This window comes from Cryptomeria japonica, chromosome 7 (assembly GCF_030272615.1).
Source record: "Cryptomeria japonica chromosome 7, Sugi_1.0, whole genome shotgun sequence".
NCBI classification, from domain to species: Eukaryota; Viridiplantae; Streptophyta; class Pinopsida; order Cupressales; family Cupressaceae; genus Cryptomeria; species Cryptomeria japonica.
This window is the reverse complement of record NC_081411.1, coordinates 29858936-29880861: the sequence shown is the minus strand read 5'-3', so window position 1 is coordinate 29880861 and position 21926 is coordinate 29858936. Positions and strand designations below refer to the sequence as shown.

Genomic DNA, 21926 nt, shown 5'->3' with positions numbered 1-21926 from the left:
TGTTTCCGCATGAAAGTATCACCAATTTGACCTTCAAGAGCACTTATGGAGAAAATTCGCTTGAATCCTTGAGCAAGGTACACGATTTCATAAATTCGCTTTAGGGCCTTTATGAGGTACACCATTTTAGGAAGAAATTCGCTCTTGATCATCAACAAAGTACATGACCTCAAAAATTCGCTCTAGACCCTTGGTAAGGTACATGAACTTCAAATTAATTCACTTCATGTCCTTTGGGCGATCAAGGTAGGTGTTTCGCTCTATGTCCTTAGCAAGGATAGGCCCAAAATGATAAGTTCACTCTGTGTCCTTGACAAGGACAAGGTCAAAGTGAGGTTCGCTCTCTGTCCTAGGCAGGGACAAGACTTATTTAGCAGTTCGCTCTATGTCCTCTCTAAGGACAAGACCTATAATTGATCAAGTTCGCTCTATGACCAGCCCAAGGACAAGACTTCATGAATTTCGCTCTTGGACCAAGGTAATGACAGGTTTCAAAACATAATTCACTCTAAGTCCTTGATGAGGACAGGCCCTAAAAACATATCGCTCCAAGGCACATTCCAAGGACAAGGTCTAAAGATGTATTTGTTCCAAGTTGATGCAAGATTCATGATTTAGTGAAGAAGCTCGCTCCAAGCCCTTGATGAAAATTTCGCTCCATGTCCTTACTAGGGACAAGACCTAAAGTGCAGCTCGTTCACTACCCTTGGTAAGGAAAAGGTCAAGATGGATGAAACTCGCTCTATGACCGGCCTAAGGACATGGCCTAAATGACAAGACTTGGCAAGTAGCCCTATGACTTTTACAAGGACGTGAAACCAAAGAAATGGGACTCGGACTCGGCGCGGACTCGACAAGGGTGACTCGGATCGGCCAAGACTTGGCAGGACTTGGCAAAGTGAAAAACCCAAGAAATTTAGCGATTTTTAAGGATTTAAAACTTGTTTCATGCACCCTTTATTAAACAAACCTTAAATACACAATAACATCATCAAATAGAAGTTAATTTGATCACATACACAAGTGTCAAGTATACATCAATCACATTATGATTAGTATAAATGCAAATGATAGCTGAAGCAAATAGCAACCAATAACCATAGATATATAAATAGTGTCAAATGTAAAAATATTACAAAACTCATGGAATATCAAATCCATGACATCAAAATTCAAATGTTCCAGTTCCACACATATATCAAAAGTAAAACAACTACAAGTCTATGGCTCAGAGGAGCCTGGGTCCTTCCTACGAAGGTGTCTAACCCTAAGGTAGGTCCTGGATGCATTAGCAGCCATACTCTCTGCCCGTGACTCCATTCTACCCTCACAAACATCAGTTGTGTCTGGCTCTAGCTCTGGCTTTGGCTCTGGCTCTGCTCGCACTCTAACCTCCTCCTCTACCATGGCTACAACCTCAGCCTCTCTATCTACCTGGTCGATCCAATCTAAGTCCTCATCACCAAAGATAGGATCTGTAGCCTCACTGATCCACTCAGATTCTGGATCAACCTCCTCTAGCATGATCGGGGTGTTGTCATGGTCCATAACCTGTTTGTGTCTAAGACGGAGGTTGTAATGAACAAAGACTAGATCATTCAACCTCTCCACAGACAGTATATTGCGCCTCTTGGAGTGTATGTGCTCAAACATACTCCAATTGCGCTCACAACCAGAAGCACTGCATGGTTGGCTCAAAATATGAATGGCTACCTGTTGAAGATTTGGTGTTTTAGGACCAAACATCTGCCACCACCTATTTGAGATGAGAAAAAGGGAAAAAAATATCAGCCTCCTTTAATAATTAATAACAAATTGAATAACATATAATTAAAATTATGCTCTTAATTTCTTAAAATATACATTTTACCTGGTTGCATTTTTGTTCGATTTTCTTTGCAAAGCAGACGAGAGAAGACCTTCCCTTCAGCATTAGAAAAAGCCTCTAGCTCTTGGACTATACTGCTGCTATGACCAGGCAACATTCGCTCTATCACTGAGTAGAGCCCACTAAGAACCTCCTCATCCGCCTTGAAATCAGGGCGGAAATGGAATGCCGAATTGAGGTAATAAGCAGCTGCATGAAGGGGCCTGTGAAGCTAGGTCTGCCATCTCCTGTCAATCATATCCCAAATGGGACGATACTTACTCTCATCCCCTTCATAGGCAGATCTGATGCCCTCCTTAGCCCTATCCATGCCCTCGTATATGTAGCCCATTGCGGACTTCTCCCCGTTAGCAACACGTAGGAGAACTACCAAGGGCTCAATGAACTGCAAATATTGTGAAACAATATGTAATATCAGTTAATGTAAGTGTGAAATTGTGAATGAAAATAAGCAAATAAAAGAAAAATACGAATAAAAATAAAAACTTAAAACATAACGTAGAGATTAGAATGCTTAAAAATTTTACCTTCACAATCTCAGCACAAGGGGTCCAAAAGCCTGGCTCATCAAAAATGTAATCTGTAACATCAACTCCTGCAGCTCTCGTAGCATAGGATGAGGAAGTCCACTCCTCACCAACAAGCATACGTCTCAAAGCTGCCTTACTGCGAATCAAGGATTGCAGTGTGATGAAGTTAGTGGCAAATCTAGTGATTCCAGGACGAGCCAACTCCTTCTGCCCCATGTATTGCCTCATTAAGTTAAGGACCCATGCATGATTGTATACAAATTTGCAAATATTTTTTGCCTTCTCTACACATGTCTTGATCCATGCAATCTTACCAATGTCCTCCAACATGAGGTCAATATGATGGGCGGCACATGGAGACCAAAATATAGATGGGTGCCTCTCCATCAAAAGTTTACCTACAGCAACATAATTTGCTGCATTATCAGTCACCACTTGTACTACATTCTCCTCGCCCACTTCATATATGACCTCCTCTATAACCTCACATAGGTAAGTGGCATTTTTAGAATGTGCGGAAACATCAATGGACTTCATGAACATGGTGCCACCTGAAATTTGAAAACAAAGCAAAAACAGTGATCAATGATCATTCAATAAATCTCAACTCAAAAAAAAAAATACAAATCATTTAATAAATTTCAAGTTATTCAATCACCTGCAGAAGAAACAAGAAAATTTAGGAGCATCTGATTTCTCCTATCAGTCCAACCATCGGTCATGATGGTGCAACCCTCCTTCTTCCATATCTCTCGATGTTCCTTTAATGTGGCTTTTACATCAACCACCGATTCTATCAAAATTGGGCCACTTATCTTGGAACCCGCCCCACAAATAGCAATGGCATCAACCATGTTTTGCCAATAAGGAGACCTATCACAAATAAATTAAATAAGATAAGTATAAAATTATAAATATTAGAGTCTTAGACAAAGTCACAAAACAAACTAAGAATATTAACAACTTAAAAACTTAAAACAATCAAATAAAAACTAAAAGGAATTACCTGGCTGCGAAGAATGGAATATTGCAATAAAACCAAAATCTTCCAATTGCACCTTTAGCCTTATTGTGTACCTCTTTGTTCCAAGCCATGCTCTCAAGTGAAGGTTGGGCACCAGGAGTAGTGCGTGGCTCAAAATATGAATCCATCCTAGATTTACGAACTCTAGGACCAATGGTTGGAGTTGCACTGATACTCCCACTAGCACTGACACTACCGGCAACAGAAGCACTAGCACTCCCACTAGGACAATATGGAGGCATGGAAGAGGCCTCTCCAACACAACCAATGCTAGCCTGAGCCAACTCCTCTCTTTGTCTCTTCTTTATTTCTTTTCGAGTCTCAAATGTGTCTAATAGCACTTGACACTCACGAATAGCCTTAGGAAGTGCTAGTGTGCAAGGCTCTGCATCATGGCCACATATGCCGGCAAGGTGGTATTTCAATCTATTTATGCCTCCATGAAAGAATGTTTTGCAAAATTTACATATTGCCTCTCTTTTTTTTTGCTCAAGAAAAGGTTCTGTATATTTCCAAGCTAGATCTTTTCCACCCGGGATTGCTCTATGAGGAGGACTGGAAGTAGACATTGTTTTCAAAAGTTGAAGGTTGCTGGAATAAGACACAATTACAAAAAAAGTGAATATTTGTCCATTGTTAAATTATAAATTAATACAAAAAAAAATATAATAGCAATGTTTTGATTTTGATACAAAAAACAATGTAATAGAATTTGTATCATTTTTTTTCATTTTTTTCAAAGAAATTAGCAAACCTACCATGTAGATTGTTTTTTCATTTCAAAACATAAAGAAATCAGCAAACCCTACAATTTACATTTTTAAACAAAAAAAATGTACATTGTAGGGTTTGCTGATTTCTTTAAGTTTTAAGAAAACAAAAAAAATGTAAATTTTGCTTATAAAACACCAAAAAAACCAAAAAATATAAATCTTACCTCTTATAAGAAGGTTGAAATGAAATGCAACCTCTTTCCAATCCTCTCTAACAAGTTTTTGATGCACCAAATGCAAGTATTACACTGCCCCAATGTGATTTGTTGAAGAAATTCTACTCCTCCTTGTTGGTTACCCTACTATGCTCTCTTCTTTTTCCTCACAACTCACTCTTCTCCTCCTATTTTTTCAATAGAATGAAATGAGATGCCTTTTACAACTTAGCTAAAAATATAAATGAAAAAAAAAGCAAGCAAAACCATTTTTAAAATTTTATTTTTTTGCTTTTTTCGGTTGTTTACGCCGGCTGAGTTTTGGGCTCGGGACTCGCCGGGTCTGAGCCGAGTCACCGAGTTCCAGGACTCACCAAGACTTGGCCAAAACTCGCCGAGTCCGGGTCCGAGCCACCCAGGACTCGCCAAGGGTGACTCGACCCGTGACTCGCCGAGTTTTGGCGAGTCCTGGCGAGTCCTGGAACTCTGCATGAAACTCATCACTTCTTTTACCTCAACTTCATGAATTTGGCCTCCCAAGAATGCCTATATAGGAAATTCGCTCTATGACCTCCAAAAGGACGGGACTCAAAGACAAAATTCGCTCTTGGACCTTAGCAAGGACAGGGTCAAGGTGAAATTCGCTCCAAGACCTATACAAAAAATCTCGCTCTAGGACCTTAACAAGGTACATCGATTGGACAAAATTCACCTTAAAGTCTTTCTAAGGTATACATCTTCAACTTCTCTCTAAGGTCTCAGTGAGGTACATACTTGGCAAAAACTCGCTCAAGGACCTTGGCAAGGATAAGAAACAAGTTCGCTCTAGGTCCTCTCCAAGGACAGGGTCAAGGTTAAATTCGCTCCAGGACCTTAGCAAGGATAGGGTCAAGGTGAAAGAGTTTGCTCTAAGACCTAGATCCAAGGACATAATTAGGTTCCCTCAATGACAGCTCTAAAGACATGATCAAATGATTAATTTCGCTCTTGGACCAAGGTAAGGGCAGGCTAGAAAACACAATTCGATCTATGTCCTTAGTAAGGACAAGGTTCAAAGTGCAGTTCACTCTTGGACCAAGGTAAGGACAAGGTCAAGATGTGGGAATTTCACTCACTATCCTTTGAAAGGACAAGGACAAGATAGGTGAATTCGCTCTATGACCTTCCCAAGGACAGGACTCAAAGACAAAGCTCGCTCTAGGACCTTGATGAGGTACATCACCTTAGTGAAATTCTCGCCCTAAGACCTTGGCAAGGACATGAATTAGATGGGAAATTCGCTTAATGACCTTGGGAAGATACAGGGGTCTCATGTCCTTAAGAGAGACTCTTGACTTAGTCCTTTCACCTGACTTTGCCCAATTTGTTCAAGCCTCAATCATTTTTGCAACACTTGATGTCCTACTTCACTCCACTCAAGAGACCAACCTGACATGATGACTCTCTAGCTACTTGAGAAACTCTAGCCCTTCAATGCAAAGACTAATAGCAAAGACTCGAAGACAACCTAGGACTGAGCAAAAAGGACTAATCCTAGAAAGCGAAAAGCGGGGGTCCCCATTTGCAATGGGGCGATGTGTGAATACCTCACAACAGGTTGGAGTTACGTATTTATTGTATCATGACATCTTTCAACTGTGCATTCTGATCTTGGAGCCTTTGCACTCTGTACCATTATCCAAGCCCAGGATGATTTGGGGAACATCAATAACATGAGATGGCTAGTTGCTATAAAATTAAGCAAAAACAGAAGCTTGCAGAACAGAAGGCAGTAAATCATATTATCATATTAATTGAGGATGCAGAGATACATGGTATGCCTTGGAAGGAGTATTTCTGAGATTGTAAGTTCCATCACTATTAATTTATGTCCCACCAATTTTTCTGAAACTGAAATTCCACCGTAAATCCTTATTCATTATTTTTTAAACAAATTAAGCGTGTAAGCCGTTCTCTAATTTTCACATTAGTGTAAATTGCATTTATTAGGGGGGCTTGGTCAGTAAGTTTTGATGGTTAAGTTTTCGACCTTATTGTTAAAAGTTCTAGGTCCTTATACTTGCTCAAATATTTCTTTTGAGGGGGGTTTTAATGATTTAAAATTTGCCTTGTAATCTGAAAAAGAAACTCTTGATGTTCTAAAGAAATCCCTTTGAACAAGAGTCATTACAAGAGTCATTTTCACATAAGGGGAGTCATATTCTTAGAGGTTTCTTTTGAGGGAAAAGCATGTTAACTCAATGTTAACACGTTGTATGTTGAGTTTAAGAAGGGAGATCACGGGTTTATTTAAAAACTTTGCCCGAAATCTTTGCATCAAACTCATTGATGGCGGCCATATGAAGGGCAGCACTCAAAGTTTCAGTGAACAGCAGTTCTAGGAGTTTTCCTTCTTGATTTTTCAAGAGCAACAACAACAAGATTTAGTGAGCAGGGCTATGGGACAAGGCCATGTCTCAATAATCAAAGGCAGATAGTAATGAGCTTTCTGAAGTGAAGGTAGACTTTGAATAAAAGCTTCATACGTTCTTTATGACTTTTGATGAAATCCTTCATCATTTTATGCATTTGATATAGTGAATGTTGTTGTGTGACCAAGGTAATGATTTTGGTAAGAGGATTTCCGTTGTTTCCAATGAGTAGACATAGATTTCCATTGCTTGTGACAGTAGGAACAGTCTCTCCATGAAAAAGATGCAGTCACAAGTCCAAGGACAGCCTCAGTCTCAGTCATCATAAATCAGCGAAGCGAGGGCATGAGCTCGTTGAGCAGGAAATGATGGATACAGCAGTCATAGTGGATATTATCGAGACAGTGAACACTGTCAAAACTGTGACATTATCTTCATCAAGCCATAACAGATATAGCCTTGGGAGGTTATGAGATCACCATCAAAGTAATCATCGGCACACTGAACACAGTGAGATAGCAAACACAAAGGAGCCAATTACAAAGCACCCTAAAGACAGTGAAATTCCTCATTAGACAGCGAATGTGCAGACATAGGGTCATGAGTGTGATGCCAAGGAATCACCACTATCAAAGCCTATAGCAAACACATGAAAAGGAGACAAAACAGTAAGCTGGAAATGAAGATGACAGGTAACTCTTGAAGGCATAGACCATAGGTTTCAGTCCTCAACACAAACAGTAAATACTTGTCAAATACAACAGTGAGCAGCTTATAAGAACAGTAAATAGAGAACAATGCCATCCAATTCGAGAACAGTCATTCATGAAGGGGGGTTACTATAACAAAGCAGAAGACATAGGGAAAATGCATTAGTTGAAAAGATCTTTCAAGAGCTTCAGTCACCCGAAAAAAATAAAATTCAAGCAGTCCAACAAGCGGTATGATGGAGGAGTTTTTCTCATGCATGAGATTGAGTCATAGATATGAAGACAGATTCAATCATGGTAGAGGTTTTTGCTTGGTCATTTTGCTGTCATATAACAGTCTTTCATCTTCTACAAAGGTTTTTAAAGAAAATGGGTTTATAGAGCAGCCCATCAAAGTAAAAATACGGTCATTATAGCAGTCAAAACTCAGTCTAAAATAATGATCAATGATGTCATGACAGTAATTTGACTGTGATAGGAAATAAATTCTTCCAAGACAATCCATAGCCCTCCTAAGAGCAGTCAAAGGATACACACACAGGGAATGGGCTTTGAAGAATATCATAGCTAAAGCCTCTATCAATATTGTGAGCAGAGATGAGGATGGTATACCACAGTCAAAAGCTCAGTCACAGTATAGGGCAGCTCCAGTAAAGGGTGGATATGACAGCATCTCCAAGAATACAAAGGGATTATAGTAATGCAGACAATAGCAGCTCGGCCACTGTTATGAGGAGTAGGGCATCAAATACAAGCTTAGAGCAGCACCTTCAGCATTCAAATCCTTATCACAAGAGGAAAACATAAGATCCCTGCTCTAAATCTTGTAGCAGTTATAGTGCTAGCAGCTCCCTGCTAATAAGGATATAAATGTTTGTGGTTTCTGACTAGAAATATAGCAGCCGTTAAAGAGTATTGTTGTCACATACTTTACTTCACAGTCAAGAGCTTTAGTGACAAAGAGTTGGTGGAGGCTTTGAGCTCAAAAAGATAGAAAACTGTAAAGGATGTCACAAGAGGTGCACAGAGAGCAGTACCAGGAAGAGCTCCCAGAGGTATAGAGATATACATAGGTCACTGCTTTCAAGTGATTTCTTCAGGGTGCTCCTTCATAATAGACTTGCAGAGACAGTGTTCTTAGCTTAGTATGAGATCAAGGGCATTCATAAGACAGCTGATATAAGCCTATGTTCACAGTCAATAGAGCAGTCGCAAAAGAAGCAGTCAAGCTTTCAGAACATAGAAGGTACACAAGCTATCAGCCCGGAAGGATGATATAACAATAGTTTTACATCCATGATTGATGAACATCTTGCTGTCCCAAGGCCAAAACCCAGTTCAAGGCAGTGAATGGAGCTGTTAGAGCAGTCCACACAGTAAACAGTGAATACTTATTGCAGATCTTTGAGCATCAGAGAAATAGTATATGTCACAAGGCTGTGTAGAACCTTCACTTTCACAGACGCAACACTTTGAATCTCAGACTTCCTGAAGGACCAATCAGAAAAGGTATACTTGTTGAGTTCACCATGCAAACCATGGATGGAAGGCTTGCAATGAAGAAATTAGGAGCAAAATATTGAACTCGTTGCAATCTACATTTTTGGAAAAGATCAGAACTCTCAGCCCTATGCACAGTCAATAAGGCAGTATGAACTATGAACAGTATGAAGGATCAGATTTAAGTCTTGCAGTCATATGGCAATCTCAGAGAAGCATGAAGGATTGACATGTGTCACATTCGTCAGTTAAAGATGTTAGTTCAAAAAGATCAAAATTGAATTCTAAATTCAAATTTGTTATAAATGCAAGATGTAGTCATCAAAGTGAGTTAGTAAAGGAGCAATACTTGAAATTCAAAATTCAAACTCATCGTTAATGTATTCATGAGTCAAGGGGTCGGCCAAATACAAATTCCACCACTTGAGGAGCATTTTGAGGTCAAATGTGCAGTCCTACCCCTGATTTAAAGCCTTCAAGGTGTGAGTCATCAACCAAGGGGCAGTTTGGAGGCAAATCAGCTCTAAATCTCCAGTTCCAACCCTAGTTTTATGGAGATTTCAAATATGCTCGCCCAGCACAACTTGTTTCAAATTTCCAAATCAATTAGCAGCTGATTTCAAGGGACAAAGGAGCAGCCAGCACATCCTACAACTCAAATGAGTTAGCAAACCAAAAAGAGCCAGAATTTCGAATTTCAAATTTTAGAGCAGCTTCAATAGAAGGCAATTTCAGTTCATGTTTTCAGTTAGTTCTTGCCTTTCACTGTATGTACAGCAGAGAAATGAGTCTTGTAACTCAAAATTTCTTGAGTTTGTCTCTGATTTTGTATGTATTCAGCTGCATTATTTCTTATAACCTCCTATACATGAAACTCAAGAGTTATTTCTATATATTGTAATCAGATTCTTTTGAAAATCAATGAAGGGCACTGCTGTTCCTACTTGTTACTTGTCATTTACATTTTATTGTGCTGAGTATCCACTGGGATTTGCTTTGAATCCTTTATTATTCTATGCATCAGTTCAATGTATCAGCAAGTTCTCCTTTGATTTGATCAAGTTATATACTGTGCCAATATTTTGTTTCAGCTGGTATAATTGTATGATTTATATCATCTTTCATGCAAGCTGAAAGAGAATGACCTCTATATGAAGTGCTTATGATCATCATAGGAACCGAATAGGTTGTGAACATATTTTTTTCTCGGTTCTTCAATTGTAATCAGTCATTCCAAAATCAAAAAACAAAATACTTTTGTGCATCACCTCTTGAGTAGAATAGGTTTTCATTTACAGCCATCCTTCTATCCCTTTTCTCTGTAAAAGAATCAGTAGTTTCAGTAAACTTCAAAGGGAACCAGCCCTGAATCAGTAGTTTTAGGAAACTTCAAAGGGAACCAGCCCTCTCTGGAGGTCTACTTCCGTCATAGAGTACCCACACCCTGGAAGTAGTCCCATGTGTCACAGGTTAGCTGAGTCTAGGCTTAGCTAGGGTGCAGACCTTAGTGATAACATAAGCAACATCATAACAAACATTTTGGGTTTAGTTTTAATCCTACAAGAGAGATGGCTAGGGAGAAGAATGATTATAATGTTACTCTAGGTTAAGCCATTTGTACATGGAAACCCTAAGAAATATGTGAAATTATTTTGTCAAATTTATTTTTAAGTATAGATTAAACATTAAGCGATAGAAGTGGAGTTCATGCAATTATCATAGAATCTTAGAATGCAATTATAATAGAATCTTACAGGAACAAATAGGCATGGGCAACATGCTTTTTAGGACATAGCACTATCATTTCTACAATAAATGGACCATAGCAAATTGGTAATTGCTTCAATATAAGTGTTCCAAGACAGTTTTCACCATGCAGCAGCAATCACAGTCCCATAGAATTGTGCCATATCTGAACATGTGAAATTTTTATCTGTTCCCTTTTCATTGAATTGAATTATGAATGTAGTTTTCCTTTTCTTCACAAATTTGTATTCTTATTTCTAAAATACAAAGAAAATTACATCACTTACTGATACTGCCTTCCATCCATCTTTGAAAACAAAATCTACAAGTTCATATCCTCTAACATCAAATAGCATTATGGGCACAAATGCCCAAATCTCAATCTATTTCAATCAAAGAAACGGGACTCGGGACTCGGAGTCAAACTCGGCTTCAGACTCAGCTGGACTCAGGAAAGTGAAAAACTCAAGAAATTTGAAGATTTTTAAAGATTTAAAACTTGTTTCATGCACCCTTTATTGAATACACCTTAAAGACACAATAACATCATCAAACTCAGCTCATTTGATTACATACACAAGTATACATCAATCACATAAGCATAAACACAAATTGTAGCTGAAGGAAATAACAAACATAAATATATAAATATTGTCAAATGTATACAATATTACAAAACTCATGGAATAAAAAATCCATGTCATCATATGATCATCATCAAATGTTCCACACAAATACCAAAGGTAAATACAACTACAAGCCTATGGCTCAGAGGAGCGTGCACCCTCTTGCCCTGACCCCTGCGAAGGTGTTTAGGGTAGGTCCTAGATGATTCAGCAGCCATAGTCGCTCCCCATGACACCATGCCATGCTCACCAACATCAAGAACATTTGTGTCACTATCAGTATCTCCTGTCTCTGCTTGTGCTCTGTGCTCCTCCTCTGCCATGGCTACAACCTCAGCCTCTATATCTACCTGGTCAATCCAATCAGTGTCAGACTCGGAGGTTAAATTTTCCCTACTTCTATTGACGTAGTTTCCCCCCATATTTTTCAATGGGGGTTTGGGGGCAGCGCCCCCAAGGTGGGGTTAAGGGGCAATGCCCCTTGCGCACTCCCTGTCCCGATACAGGGCAGGGTCGAGGGGCAGCACCCCGCGAGGCCAAAAAGACTTTTATTATTCTAAGTTACCGGGTTCGCCCTTGGACCCCCTTGGTACCGGTCCTGGTTTGAACGGGTTCCTGGTTTGGGTCCGGTTTGGACTGGGTTCGACCCGGGTTCAAAAAACCTAGAGGTGGTTTGTCCCTGGTCGAGCCCAAACAAACCCGGATCGAACACAAGCGAACCCGGGTCGAACCCAGTCGAACCCAGTTGAACCCGGGTGGCTGAGCGGCCCAAAAAAGCAAATTATATGCAAAATTTAATTATTTTTTGAATTCTGCCTACTAAAAAGTGAAACTTATATCGTAAAAGTGACTTCTAAAACATTATATTCACTCATTTCACCTCTACAAGTGGCATTGGCTCATCTAATGTCAATGTCAATGAGGAGGAGGATGAATTAGATTATCCATTTGATGATTAAACTTTATATTGTTGAAAGTTGAAACAATGATACTTGAATATTTTGTCATTTTGATATTAAACTTGATGTATATGATGCTATGATTACAAGCTTATGTTTGTTTTGTTGTTTATATGAAGCTATGTGACATGCAAATTTTAATTCATGCTTATAGACTTCACAAATATCAAAATATATATATATATATATATATATATATATATATAAATTTACATGTTTTTGTACTAACGAACCCAAACGAATTTTCAAAATTTTGCCATATCGGCGTACCGGAACCAGTAACTTAGTTATTATTTAGTAAAGGCATCACGTGTTATTTTTCTATTGGCTGACATGTTGTAACCCTAATTTTTCTCATTCTTAGGCGGAGGTTGTAGTGAACAAAGACGAGATTAGACATTTTAAAAAAACTTTAAAAAATGCATTTTTTTCGCCTTTTTTGGGCCTTGCCGTTGGCACTCGCCGAGTTTGGCAAGTTTATGCCAAACTTGCCAACTCGGCAAGTCTGGCGAGTTTGCCCTCTGGACTCGGACGAGTCCGAGTTCGAGCTCGCCAGACTCGGGGGGCATGTCTCGTACTCGGACTCGGCAAATCTGGCGAGTTCGCCCTCTGGACTCGAACGAGTCCGAGTCCGAGCTCGCCAACTCGGGGGGCATGTCTCGTACTCGGACTCGCCGAGTTTGGCGAGTCTGAGGCGATTTTCCGATCTTTGATTTCAATACTATATGGTCAGCCTCGACCTCCAATCATCAGTCCTCCCTTCTTTGTGACAGAATTTGCACTACATTCAAACACAAATACAAAATTTCTTAAGTAGACTTAATCCATTTTAAAGGAAACACAAATTTAAATCAGGACTACCAATGAGAAAGGCAAAATGCAATTTCTCCTTGAGTCCATCACAGACACAAGAACTCTTTTTGGCTGTAGAGGAGTACATTTGGAGGGGCCTACATTTAGGCAACAACAAAATGGCTTCTTACTGAATGGAGTTTGTTGGTGGAAGAGACAATAATTAGTTTGGAAGAGAAGAGTGTGCTAATTGCACAAAGCCTTAATTTAACAGATAAAGAAAACCATTTTAGAATGAAATAAAACACAACAAAAAATGTGTGACTGAGTATAGATTCCCCAAAAAAAAACATTCACTTAAACCATGGCAAGTGACTTACCTAAAGATTCTGCACATAAATTGTACTATCAAGGATGTCGATGAAAAAAATGGGCAGAATTTGAGGCAAAATATTAAGGAGCCTTACGAGAGCAAATTTTTATTATAGACAAAGCAATACCAATCTCCCAACAGTTGCTGCAAATAAGTGAAAATTTCAAATCCTTAAGATAAATTTTTTTAGTCCTAAGGGCCAAAAATTGCAAATTTTGGATCCCTTCAAACCAAAAATTGCAAATTTAAGATCTTTCGCACCTAAAATTGCATATTTACAAGTCACTTGAGGTGCTTAGGATTGAAACTTCAATTACTTTAAGTGAGACATTTTTAACAGAAAAATTTGCTATTTCTAGCCTACAAATCGTACATGTAGGGCTTCATCTCCTCCAAACGAACCTTATGCAGCCATTCTTTGCAGAAAAAAGTTGTCTGAGAACAAATAACTAAATGATGCCAAACATTTGCTTGTCAGACCAATAATATAAAGGAAAAGGTATACACCAATGAATCTGTGATACACCTGAGATTCTCCATGGCCATCGTAAACCCTGACTAAGTGCAAAGAACTGCCACAAATTTCATCGTTCATGCAATTGAAAGTGGGAACAATTGAAACCACATCCTCCATTTTTCTACGACATCTATAGGACGTTCCATACTGTGCTCCGAGCAGGAAAAGTATTCATAACAGTTGCCAATACTCTTACTGGAGATCAGATTTGATTCGGATATCGGATTTCATTTACTCTGCATTTAATACAGATCTTTTCATTGGTAGGGTAGTGGAAGGTGTAGCTACCACGTCAGTATCTAATGAAATTTTCAGCCCTTGAAAGTTGTTTTACGAAATTTCTGAACTCTGAAAAGGGTTTGATGGTGTGAGACATCTTTTCCGATAGCTCTGTACATGAGTTTTCTCCCAGGAGAAGCCTATCAGCTAACTATGTGGTTTGTTGAGATGAATTTTATGTTCATCCACTGAACGGCATCAGTCACATTTTGTGGAACTTTCTGCTACATTGCTAGGCTTGGCTGAATGATAAAGACCTACTAGTTTTATTTGACTGGGCTATCAGTTTGATAGAACTCTATAAGCATCTGTATGCAGTGTGAAATGTCTTTGTGGTATAATGGATTTGTGTACTATAGCTGATGCCAATCTTTTGAAGGGCTCATGCTGCTGGTGATTCCTGTTGCAACGTTAAAATTATCTTTCATGAAAATACAGATTTTTGAAAATGATGTAGCTAGCAAGTGTGCAGGGGATGATAGCATGTAAGCTTGAGAAGACAGTTTGTGTTGTTTAGTTCATGCTATGTAGCATGAATAAGTGGTTTCTAGTGTTTCTTACAAATAGAATACTAGAGGCATATTGTTCCAATAAATTCCAGTAACAATGAAAGTGCATTGAAAATGTATTTAAATTTCCTGTCAAGAAGGATTGAAAGGTTCAAATCTGAATCAAAATTTTAGAAAGGGAATTGTAAGTGATAATAATAATTGGGGATTTTAGCCATATACTATCCTTATAATCCAAAACTGTGAGAATGCTGATAACCTGTTTCAAATTCTCTCCTGTAATCTGGCTGATTCGGTGACAGGAGGGCTTGAGATCTGTATTTTTTTAACAATGATAGCTAAACAATGATTTAAATTTAAAACAGCAGCTCTTCCTTGAATTGTCAGAACTCATAGCAAAAGAAATCAGTGCCTAGGCAGATTCGAGTTTCCACTACAAGGAACCATGTCAAACAATGATTTAAATTTACTTCCTTGAATCGTCAGAACACAGCAAAAGAAATCAGTGCCTAGGCAGATTCGAGTTTCCACTACAAGATGTTAGTTTTTAGTGATCAGATTAGCAGTATAGAACAGAAAATCAGAATGCAAAGTAAATCATACACATAACACACATGTACCCTGGGAAAACCTCCCTCTTGGAGGAAAAACCTAGCAACTAAAGATCTCAGATCTGATTAGATTAGGTATAGCAGCAGACTACAATACTGCCCTTCTAGGGCATACAAAGAACTTATCTGAATCACAGTTCAGGTCAGATTTGAACAATCGCCCAGATTGTTGATCGCAGATCATGTGCGGGAGTTCGCTTGCCCTAGAACAGATGTAGCACAGCCTGAAGTAAGTTCGGCAGCGTTGGAGCAGGTTCGGCAGCCTTGGGGCAGGCTCGGCAGACCTAGGAAGATGTTCGCCCAGCCAGAAGACAATTTCGCTGACTTCAGAATGTAGTTTGCTGATCTTTTGGAGCAGAACAGATCGCATTAAGGCAGATGATATTCGCTTATGTTATGTGACTTGTGACTTCAAGTCACTTCCTTTATATACATGCCCTTAACCCTTATGCCTAGGTTGGCTTTGGCGCCAAATTGCAAATTCACAAGTTACATTATAGGGTCAAACCCATTTATAACCACAAGTTACATTCGCCATTATAGGGTCAGACCAATATCACAAGTTACATCGGTTAGGACCTGACCAATAACACTTTACAAGCTACATATTAATAGGTCCTGACCTATTGAATTTACAAGTTACACAATATCCCAAATAGGCCCATACACAATAAATTTTAAGACCGAAGGCCACATTAAAATTTACCCAGCTAGGTCGGCCCAATCAAGGGATATGACCTAGCTACATTTTCAACACAAGGAACCATGTCAAACTAACTGAAACACTTAGCTCCATAAATAATAGCGAGACATTAATATGTGCAAAAAATGCAACAATTGAATTCCCAAATCTAAGAACATCTATCAGATGACAAGAAGATTAGTTAAGCCCACCAAGAGAAAATTGGTTTTCACTGGAAATTAAAGTGAAGACTCTTCACGATTCTTTACTTTTTCTTTCTGATTATCAGAAGCCATCACATAGTTAACGTAATGGCTGGATAGGTTCCACCAAAGAAACTACGTGAACCTGCCACAAACATCGTGCTTCAGACTAACAAATGACACCTTCAATTGTGAAAGTGGGGAAAGTAATTTAAAGTGAATTTCAAAATTTATGATGCCATCAATAAAATGGAAACATATTGTTTTCCAGAGACAAAGAACAGAAACTAAGCCCACTTTTCATTCAAAAGCAAAAAGAACTCCTTCAACATTATTTATTTTTCCAAGAGATAGCCTTGCAAAGCTTGACACAAATTATTTTTTCAAAAAGTATTTAGAGAAGACTAACTGACAAAAAAAACAGGAAATTTGTCTGGTGATTGCAGGACTTTAAGGAGCAAGAAAGCATGTATAACCCAAATGAAAGGAAAAAAGGTGCAACACCTTTATAGAGATAAGTACTTAACATCATTCTGAAAAAACTAGATTAGGGCTCTCAATTTAAATAACAAGTTACTGAATTCTAAAGCAAAATTCTGAAATTACCTGAAATGAAGATCCCACTACCTTCACAGAAAGCTAGAAGAAAGTAATTCTCATGTGAGGATCTCTTCAAGCAAAAAATTTCTCATGTGCAAGATTTATTCAATTAGGGAATTGAACTATTCAAGATTACACATTGCAAGAAGTGGAGAATAATTAAAAAACCTTCTCTGCATGTGAGGATCTAGAAAGTAATTCTGCCTGTTCTGAACTCAACTAAGACACCTGCTGTAACTAAACAGAAATTTCTGAAACTAAAACAGAAGCAAGTCCCTAGTTCTGAACATAAACGTTCTCTTGAAAATGCTGAAAATATATAAGTGCTGAAAATTTTGGAACAAATAATGATCCTTTCTGCTAGAAAAATAGTGCAAGCCCTACTAATTCTAACAAAATATAACTCTGACCTGAACTAGACAACTAGAATAAAATATTTAAGCTACATGATATTAATTTAAATTGTGTAAACTAATGTGAAATCCATGTAAAATACAATTTCACAATAATTGGTACCCAATAATTAATAAATATTGAAATCAATGAAAGGCACATTTCGGAAAGATGACATTTTAACCATACACACAAATGTACATAGTGCTATTTACTTCAGTACATTAGACAAAAGGGAATAGAGACTATATGTTCAAGGAAACAAAATATGAATGGCATGAGACTATTACAAGAGAAAAAGATGAAGTCCTGCTAAAGAAGAATTAGCCTTGTGTTTGAAAACTTGTAGATTTTTCAAAATTAGTTTGAGATCAAAGTCTGTAGCAGTCCTATCTGCCAAGTACAGAATCACCGTTGGTACCTTTTCTCAGCACATCTTTGACAATCTCAATTCCTTTTTCAGTAACAAAATTTTCATAAATAAAAAGCCAACGGAACTCACGCTTATTTGCAACAGCTTCCGCAGCAGCCTTAGCTAACCCCAATAACAGTCATAGCATTTGCACTCAAATCAAGTACTCTAAGTTGCTCATGACCTTTTGAAATTGCTTTGCATATTTTAATTGATCCAACATCCTCAAGTTTGTTTCCTGCTGCAGAAAACGTTGTTAGCAATTTTTTTTCAGCAAGGCATGCTGCCAAAGCTGGAGCTGCTTTTGAAGTGATATTGTTTCCTCCAATCATAAGAACTCTTAGAGATTGAGCTGCATCCTTGAGGCTGTCGGCAATTGCAATTACACCTTCATCCTCAAGATTCATATGGCGAAAGTAAACTTCTGTGAGACCCAAATGTCTAGAGACGACTTGACTCAGAGGAATCCCACCTTTTGTCCCAAACATGTTATCTGTTAAATTAAGCATTTTCAACCTGCTGCCTTCGCTCAAAGCTCCTGCTAAAGCTATAGCACCTCGTGTACCTATCTCACTTGCGGAGAATTCAAAATCCTCCAGAGCAATGCATTTCTTAACAAGCAGTGAAAGTGTCTCTGCTGCATCATCTCCTGAATCGTTGTAATGGAAATGCAAACTCTTAATCCTTTCAATAGATGGAAGAAGCTCACAAATGGCTCTCGCAGCTTCGACGGAAATGTAGAAATAATTGAATTTCAATTCTTCTAGCATTTTCTGAGATTTCAAGAGTGGAACAAAAGCTTTGATGGTCTCCTCTGCCAATTCATTTAGTGAAAGACTAAAGGATCTCAGCACGCACCCTTCTAAAGCAGATGAAAATATTGACATAACCTCAAGTGCCTCAGCCTGAGATCTGTCGAAGACAAAATCTGCAAATTCCACATCTGTTAAAGTTTTCTGAACATCCATCAAGACTTTTTTCGCAACACGAGCTGACTCCACTCCAAAACTTTGGTTGCCAAAGCGTATCTTGGTACAATAATTCCTAATTTCTTCTAATGGTCTGAAGAACTTTGTGGCTAAAGCTTCATCAAGAAATCCTCGTTCCATTGTAAACATATCAAAAAATGTTTCTTTCGCTTCAACTATTTCAGGGAATGCTTCGCTGGCGTTGAGATCTTCTGTCTCTTCAGGGGATCCTTGCACAAGGGCATCCAAAAATAATTTGCTTGTTTCCTTCGCATAAAACTGCGTAGTGGAGCTACCATCTGCATTTGGGTATTTACTAATATAATGATTTGCAGCAGCAAATGCTATATCTTCTATTTTTTTTTGCATGTTCTCCTGCCTTTTCTTTGCTCATAAGGCCATGCCTACTGGAAAAATAGGATTCCAAAGAGAGACAACTGATCATGTGTTCAACCAACAACGAGCGTGCGTCTTCGCTTGGTGGCCAGAGCTGATTCTGGGAAGTTCCCATGACCTTTATCAAAAAAAAAAATCTGATTCTTGATCTGTAACAAAACAACCCAAAAAAGAATTAAATAATTTTGCATGCTTTGTTGTCAATGCTTGATGGTTTTCAAGAGACTTTTGCGCAAGGCACATATGAAATGTTTGAATTGAAGCTTCCCATCAAGATCTCTTGTATTTTATAGCATAAACAGATTATTCCAATTCTGAGTCTCTGGTCAAAACAAATAGTAGTTTGAAAAACATACCTAACAATGTCACCAATTGTACAATCCTCTTGTTTAAGTTGAAAACTTTTACAGAGCATTTGAAAAAATAGAGGCGCCAAGAAACCGGCATTAAGAGTTACATAGATGCACCCCGATTTTTATTGCTTTCGTCATCCTTTTTTTAATCTCAGAATTCAAATTCATTTTTAACCCATATGAAAAGCTCTTATGTTCAGATTTTGGTTTCAGAATTCCTAATCAGATTTTGACAATAAGCAAGCAATTCGCATGCAAAACAAAAAACATGCAACAACATTTCTACATACCCGACAAAAATACTGAAATCGATATAATAATTTCTGTTAGTTCCAATGCCCTTATCCACTTCCATGTTAGCAATTTATTTTCAAATTTGTAGCATAATAACAAAACGCATTCTCAGAACGCTTTCAACAAAACCAAGAAGCCAATATCAAACCCAAATTTGAACAAAATCGTCTTGCTCACCACTGAACTGTACTAGTTTTCAGCTGTATGGATACCGGACAAGGAGTGTATCTTGTCCTGCAGCAGGCCAAAACGCCACCAAACTTTGTGACCCTAAAAATGCAGCCAAAAGATATAAACAACAAGCACCCGAAAGCCAAAAATCGAAGCGAAGCAACGAAGCAGATCACCTGCAAACCCCAATTCAAACAATACCATATGAAGCGACCGTTATGGAAGGCAGGCCAATATTAGAAACTTAATTACCCAGTTCGCTTTAGAAACTTTATCGATACCTTCAGTTTTACAAATTTTATCCATACCTCCGTGTAGGAAAAAATAATAGCCAGTGCTTGGCAATAATAATAATCTATTGTTTTTTAAAGTTAGGTTGGATAAAAATATGAGAATAATATAATACTAGCATATATATCTTAAATTTTAATTTAATCTATATAAAATACGTCGAGATATATCCTTCTCGAGGCGTCTATTTTTAATCAATTTTATACCCTAAATTGAAATAGGTGCCTCAAAAAGGATATATCTCGGCGTATTTTATATAGATTAAATTAAAATTTAAGGTATATATGCTAGTGGCAGTTGCGGCGCAACATGGAAAACATAAAATAAATAAATATATATTTATATTGTCTTTTTATTAAAATAAATTATATTATAATATTATTATATTATTACATAGAGACATATGAAATACTAAAATCTAAGATATATTAAACTTCATTTAATGTTAATATAAAACTTTATTTAATTGCGAGTATTATGGTTATGTTTAGCATTAGCGTTAAGGTTTACATCATGGTTTGGGTTAGGTTAATGATTAGGGTTAGGGTTTACCGTTAGGGTTATGATAATGGTTAGGTTTTATATCATGGTTAGGGTTAACATCAACGTTAGGGTTTTGTTTTGGTTTAGGATTATGGTTAATGTTAGGGTTTAGGATTACGGTTAGGGTTAGGGTTAGGGTTAGGGTTAGGGTTATGTAGTTTAATATTAGGGTTAAATTTATGGTCAGGTTTATGGCTGTGTCATGATTATAATTATGTTTCAGGCTTACATCAAAGTTAGGGTTAGGGTTAGAATTAGAACTTGGGGTATCATTAGGATTAGGATTTGGTTTATAGTTATGTTTTGGTTCAGGGTTAGGGTTAGTATTATGTTCAGGGTTAAGGTTTATAACATGGTTAGGGTTATAATTAGGGTTAGGGTTTAGGATTACGATTACGATAATGGTTAGGGTTTATGATTACAGTTAGGATTATGGTTAGGGTTAAGATTTAGTGTTAAGGAACTTAAGTTTATGGTTAGGGTTTAGTGCCAGGATTACAATTAATATGTTTAGGGTTTACATCAAAGAGGGTTATAATTACGGTTATGGTTCAATTACATTAAGGTTAGGGTTAAATTAGTATTAAAGTTCAATTAGGATTAAGGTTTGGGATGGATTAAGGTTAGAAATAGATTAGAATAAAAGTTCAATTTGGGTTAGGGTTAAGTTTAGGGCAAGATTATTGTTAGGGGTTAAGGTTTACGATTATAGTTAGGTTAGAGTTAGGATTAGGGTTAGGGTTAGGATTATGATAAAGGTTATTCTTAAGTTTATCATTTACATCATAGTTGGCGTTAAGGTTAGGTTTAAGATTATGGTTAGGCTTAGGGTTAGAGTCATAGTAAGGATTATGGCTAGGGTTAGGGTTTACATCAAGCTAGGATCAGGGTTAAGGTTAGGGTTTAGATTTGGGTTAGGGTAATTAATGACATCATGGTTAGAGATAGGTTTAGGCTTAGGGTTAGGGTAGGGATTATGGTTAGGGTTTGAGATTAAGGATACAATTAGGGTTATGGTTTGGGTTAGGGTTTAGAGTTATGATTAGGATTATGAATAGGATTTACTCTTAGGATTAGGGATAGGTTTAGGGTTAGGGTTAGGGTTCGAATTAGGTTTTAGGGTTAGGGCTAAGTATTTTTGTTAGGGTTAGGGTTTAGGGTTATGGTTAGGTTAGGGTTAGGATGGGGGTTAGGGTTAGAATTAGGGTTAGGGTTAA

The 21926-nt window shown here is 37.9% G+C and overlaps 2 protein-coding genes across 2 annotated transcripts; both read right to left on the bottom strand.

The window, feature by feature from the left end:
• Positions 1–2099: 2099 nt before the first annotated feature.
• LOC131078145 (uncharacterized) lies at positions 2100–20162 on the bottom strand. Its single transcript, XM_059208024.1, has 5 exons — positions 19882–20162; positions 3425–4033; positions 3077–3291; positions 2416–2969; positions 2100–2273 (listed from the first exon to the last, which is right to left on the bottom strand). Exons 2-5 carry the CDS (start codon positions 4009–4011, stop codon positions 2100–2102), a joined length of 1530 nt encoding a protein of 509 aa, XP_059064007.1. The 5' UTR covers positions 4012–4033; positions 19882–20162.
• On the bottom strand, positions 17813–19030 carry LOC131078130 (RAN GTPase-activating protein 1-like). Its single transcript, XM_058015803.2, has one exon. It carries the CDS (start codon positions 19028–19030, stop codon positions 17813–17815), a length of 1218 nt encoding a protein of 405 aa, XP_057871786.2.
• Positions 20163–21926: the final 1764 nt, after the last annotated feature.